Genomic DNA, 4,942 nt, shown 5'->3' on the forward strand with positions numbered 1-4,942 from the left:
GACTAAAATCCAGCCCACACTCTGCTCCCCAAGCCACGCACCCTAGTTTGGGGTAGTGTCAGTCTGGAGGAAAAGGGCGCCTTTTTAGAATTTGCACCAAGATGCTCTATGAGTTAGCGGCAGCCCTGAGCACACCACCTGTCTGTTGGTCTGTTGGCCCATTCACCTGTCCACTGGCTGGCTGTCTCTCTCTGTTTCCACCTTCTCATCCAACCCGCATAGGTCCATCCTTCTGTCCATCCATCCACGCGTGAACAGAAGTGAAGGTCAAACACAGACAGGCTGGCAAGTTTACCCATTCCCCACCCTCCATTCTCCTGAAATCAGGATCTCTCCCATCCATGTTGGATCCCAGACCTGAGATTCTGAGGAGGCTCCCCAGCTTTAGTGCATTCCCAGGGACCTTGCCTGCGCCCTCCTCCACCTTCCATAACCAGCTCCCCAGTTACTTGTGTCTGGCCCTGCCACAGGGGTCTGGAGGAAACTGGTCACACCTTGGACTCACTCTCCAGGGGTGGCAGGCAGCCATTCTGCTCTTTGTCAGCCCCAGCCTCTTCGCCCGCCCCCTCCCCCAGCCCCTCCTCCTCCACCTTCTCGTCCAGCCGGCTGGGGATGGACCAGTAGAGATGGGCATCAAGGCGGGCTGCGGCCTCAGCCAGCTCCCGGGCGCTGCATGAGGGTGTGGGCACCTCAAAGGTCTGGTGGAAGCTGGCATAGTCCACCTCGTAGAAGCCATCCTCCAGGGTCAGCACTGACGTGAAGCGGTGACCCCACAGCACCTCATCCACCAGGTAGGAGCTCCGAGCTTGGCATGTCATTCCTGGGGGTAAGGTCATGGGTCAAGGGAGATCCCAGCCCCAGCCTTCCCACCCCTGCCTCATTCCACAACCCTATTCCTAGAACTCTTCCCTGGAGCCCTCCTCAAGGACCCCCACCCACCCCCTTTGGTCCAGCCCGCTTTCTCTTCCTTCCCAACTCTTGTACTTGTCCAGCTCCCCCTCCTCCTCTCCATTTGCCCCAACTCCTCTTAACCTCCAGCCCACATTCTCCCCTCCTCTCCACTGGAGATGCCAATCAGAGAAGCTTAACCTTGAAACTGACCTTGGGGATCATCTAGCCCAATTTTCCTCTCCATACAGGGCTCCCCACTGGAGCATTCCCAATAATGGGCAACTAGCTTGCACTTGATTACATCCCAGGATTGAGAGCTCACCACCTCACAAGGAGCCCACTCCTTCGTGTGACGGCTCTAATATTTGGGTTGTTCTTTATACAGAGCTAAAATCTGCCACCCTTATTTTCATTCTCCTGCTGTATGACACCCCTTCAGGTATCTGAAAGCAGGAGTCTCAGTTTTCATCATGTCTTCTCTCCTTCAGGCTGAACATCCCTGTCTCCCTCCACCATTCCTGATGTGACCTGGCTTCCAAAAATTTTACTTTCTTGACTGCAAACCAGAATGGCCAAGGAGGATCCTTTAAGCACTCTGAGTATGATAAATACTCCAACTGTGGCCTGATCCATGCATAAGAGAGGGCTCGCCACCTCTCTCTTCTGGCCATGATGCTTTAGCTAATAGGGCCCAAGATTACATTACGTAAACATTTTTGGAAGCTGTATCACATTGCCTGTGGCCAACTAAAACCCACAATTCTTTTTTCACCAGAGCTCTTCCATGCTGTGCTTACATAAGTGATTTTTTAAAGCCTAAATGTAGAACTTTATATTTATTCGTTTTAAATGTCATCTTGTTGGATTTTGGCTCATTATACTTGCCTTTCAGAAGCATTTTGGATACTGACTCTCTCACCCAAAATATTACCATCCTTTCCAGCTCTGTCTCTCTAGAAAACTCCAACAAGCTCCCCTCCCTATCTCCTCCACCCCACCCTCCCCTGTCCTCCTTGCTGTGGGCCTGTGTCCTGTTTTCCCTGTGGGGTGGGCACACCCACCGGGGTAAGTGATTTTCCTTCTACCCTGAGATCTCTCATATTCCCCTCAGCTCATATCCACCTCCGAACAAGGGGGAACAGAAGAGTGAACATTAGCTAACCAGAGACTGGCTCTCAACATTGAAAGCCCTGCCCTGAGCAAACCTGGGGGGGACATTGGTATTCTTCATTCCTTTGCTGAAGACTGGCATGTGTCCGGTAGAGGAGGGGAAGAAGAGGCAAAAGGGACACTGGGGAGAGGGGCTGCAAGGAAGAAAGGGAAGGGCTGGAGGTACAAAGGGAGAAGAGGGTTGGGCAGGGACTTCTCAGGTACCAGCAAAATTGTGCCAGCCGGTGAGATGAGAGGAAAGGAAGCAGGGTGAGTGGGGGAAGGGGAAGGAGGGGAGTATGGGGGTGGGGAGAAGGAGTGGGGAACACTGAGGCAGAGAGCGGTGAAGTAGAGGCTCAGCATGAAGGGCCAGGAAAAGGGTTTGATGGCACCAGTCTGGGAGAAGCCAGCAGAGGGCAATACTGGCAACAGTGGCAGGAACTGCAGGGCCCCCTGGTGGGCCTTTGGTTATCCCACTTGCAGTTTTCTTCTCCACTTCCGGATCTCAAGTCCCAAAGGACTCATTTGCTGCCCCTGCACTGGTCTTATCCTATCTGCTCCCAGACCTTTCACTGTATAAGCCTGAGTTGGAGGTTCTGACATCACAGGTACATTGCTAGTTCCTTCTGGAAAGGGGCTTGAAATGTGCAGATCATCTATCCTTTGTCAGTGGAAACCGAATCTTCTGATGGATGGGGAAACTGAGGCAGAAGTGAGCTCAGCCATCAACCTCTCCCTAAGGTCCAGCCTAGGAATAACTCAGACCATGGAAAACCTGCACCATCACATTCCAGGGGCCTGGACCTCTCAGTATTGAGAAAAACCTGGAACCTAACCCCTCCTTCCTACTCTGCACCCTAAATGCTGAAGCCAGACTGCCTGGGTCCAATCCAGACGTGGCCGCTTATTTAGCTTGTGACTGTGGACAACTTAACCTTTCCCTGGGGCAATTTCCTCCCTGAAAAATGAGCACAGTAAGAAGAAATTACCTTCATGGGGCACCGATTAAATAAACCAGGAGGTGTAAAGTGCTTTGGAACCGTGCAGGGTACGGAGTAAGCACTGGGTGTTGTCTATTATCATTACTCTCTCCTATTCCCAGTGACACAGACCTCTCAGCCCAGGGCCCCCGGCCAGGGCCACTTCGGAGGATTCCTCCCAGCTTTCTCTCGGCTCTCGGGGTGGGGGGGGGTCACTCTTTTCATACAACCCTCCCAACCCATCTCATCTCAGCCTCTCAGCCTCCTCCAGCCTCTCCATCCCCCCACCCCCACCCCCACCCCCACCCCGCTTCCTCCGCCCTGACCCCAATTCCCCGCCCACCCGCTCCCCTCCTCCCCCTGCTCTTCCTCCTCTCCCTTCTCCTTCGGCCTGCCCGCACCCGTGGCTTCCACCATGCCCTCGAGGATGACGACGATCTCGAAGTCGTCCCTCTCGAGGGCGCGGCGCGACGCCTCCCAGAAGGGGCTGGCGGCGTCGATCTCGTGGCTGATGACGAGCGGTGAGACGAGGAAGAGGCGGTCGTCGCCCGTGTCAAAGCCCACGCTGAGGTCGGTCTGGTGCAGCGGGATGAACTCGCCCTCGAGCGTCTGGCGCGAGCGGATGAGCTTGGCGCGGATGGAAGCCTCGACTATGTGCGACGAGCGCAGGTCGCCCACGCGGAACATGAGGCAGAGGCGCCCGTCGCGCAGCGACACCACGGCGTGCGAGGAGAAGACGAGCGTGGCGGCGCGCTTGTTGGGCTGCGAGATCTTGACGAACATGCAGCCCACCATGAAGGCGTTCACCATGGAGCCCAGGATGGCCTGCAGCAGCAGCAGCACGATGCCCTCGGGGCACTGGTCGGTGATGACGCGGTGCCCGTAGCCGATGGTGGTCTCCGTCTCGATGGAGAAGAGGAAGGCGGCCACGAAGCCGTTGAGGTTGTTGACGCACGGCGTCCACGTAGTGTCCTCCAGGTGCTCCAGGTCGCCGCGGCCGTAGGCGATCAGCCACCAGATGGCGCCGAAGAAGAGCCAGGTGAGCGCGTAGGCCAGCACGAAGAAGAGCAGGCTCAGGCGCCACTGCAGGTCCACGAGCGTGGTGAACAGGTCGGTCAGGTAGCGGTACGTCTCGCGCACGTTGCCCTGCTGCACGTTGCAGCGGCCGTCCTTCTCCACGTAGCGCTGGCGGCCGCGGCGCCGCGGCTGCTCCTCAGGCCCCGGCGAGAAGGCGGCGTTCTCCTGCGCCATGGCCGTGGCCGCGGCGGGGAGGTCACGGCCCGGGAGGCGGCGCGGGGCCTGGAGGGGCTGAGAGGTGGGCCGGATTAGCCGAGCCGCGGGAGAGGCCGAGACGTCCGGGCCTGCGCCCAGGGGCCGGGTGGCCCAGAGCGAGTCCCTTGCTGTCTCAGCCTCAGCTTTCAGCATCGGTAGAATGGGAACAGTACACACAACCCTAGCCGCCCCCACCCCCAGCTCACAACACCGTGAAGATCAAATGGGATAGTGTGTATGAACTGGATCGCACTCTGCACGGCTGAGTATTTTCAGGGAAACGGGGTACCAGAGGTCTTGGTCCTACTGCTCTAACTGGGCTGTGCAGCACTTCACGGCCACCCCCAGGCGAGAGGCCCAGGCAAGGAGGGAGTTTTCTGAAACGCTTAGACTGTGGGCTCCTTCGAGGCAGGTGCTTAATCTTCCTCTCCTGTGCAGGACCCTCCCTGCCCGAAGGTCACCCCCGCCCCACTCCGCCCTGGCTAATATCAGGCAGTCCCCTAATCCCTGTCTCCGCAATTCAACCTGCTGTCTAACCAGGCTCTTTGGAAGTTCACCTGGAGACTGACACAAAGTCTTTCCCGTTCCTCCCTCCTTGGACCTCGCTTACTCTACCCCCTCCCACATCTTCTTCCTCTCAACAAGCTTAC

At 57.0% G+C, this 4,942-nt stretch overlaps 1 protein-coding gene across 1 annotated transcript; it reads right to left on the reverse strand.

The window, feature by feature from the left end:
• Positions 1 to 386: 386 nt before the first annotated feature.
• On the reverse strand, positions 387 to 4,271 carry KCNJ9 (potassium inwardly rectifying channel subfamily J member 9; the record flags this gene model as incomplete). Its single annotated transcript, XM_081225413.1, has 2 exons — positions 387 to 820; positions 3,422 to 4,271. The coding sequence occupies 2 exons, from the start codon at positions 4,269 to 4,271 to the stop codon at positions 489 to 491; spliced, it is 1,182 nt and encodes a 393-aa protein (XP_081081539.1). The 3' UTR covers positions 387 to 488.
• Between the last annotated feature and the right edge of the window lie 671 nt (positions 4,272 to 4,942).

This window comes from Mesoplodon bidens, assembly GCF_964165515.1.
Source record: "Mesoplodon bidens genome assembly, chromosome: 2".
NCBI classification, from domain to species: domain Eukaryota; kingdom Metazoa; phylum Chordata; class Mammalia; order Artiodactyla; family Ziphiidae; genus Mesoplodon; species Mesoplodon bidens.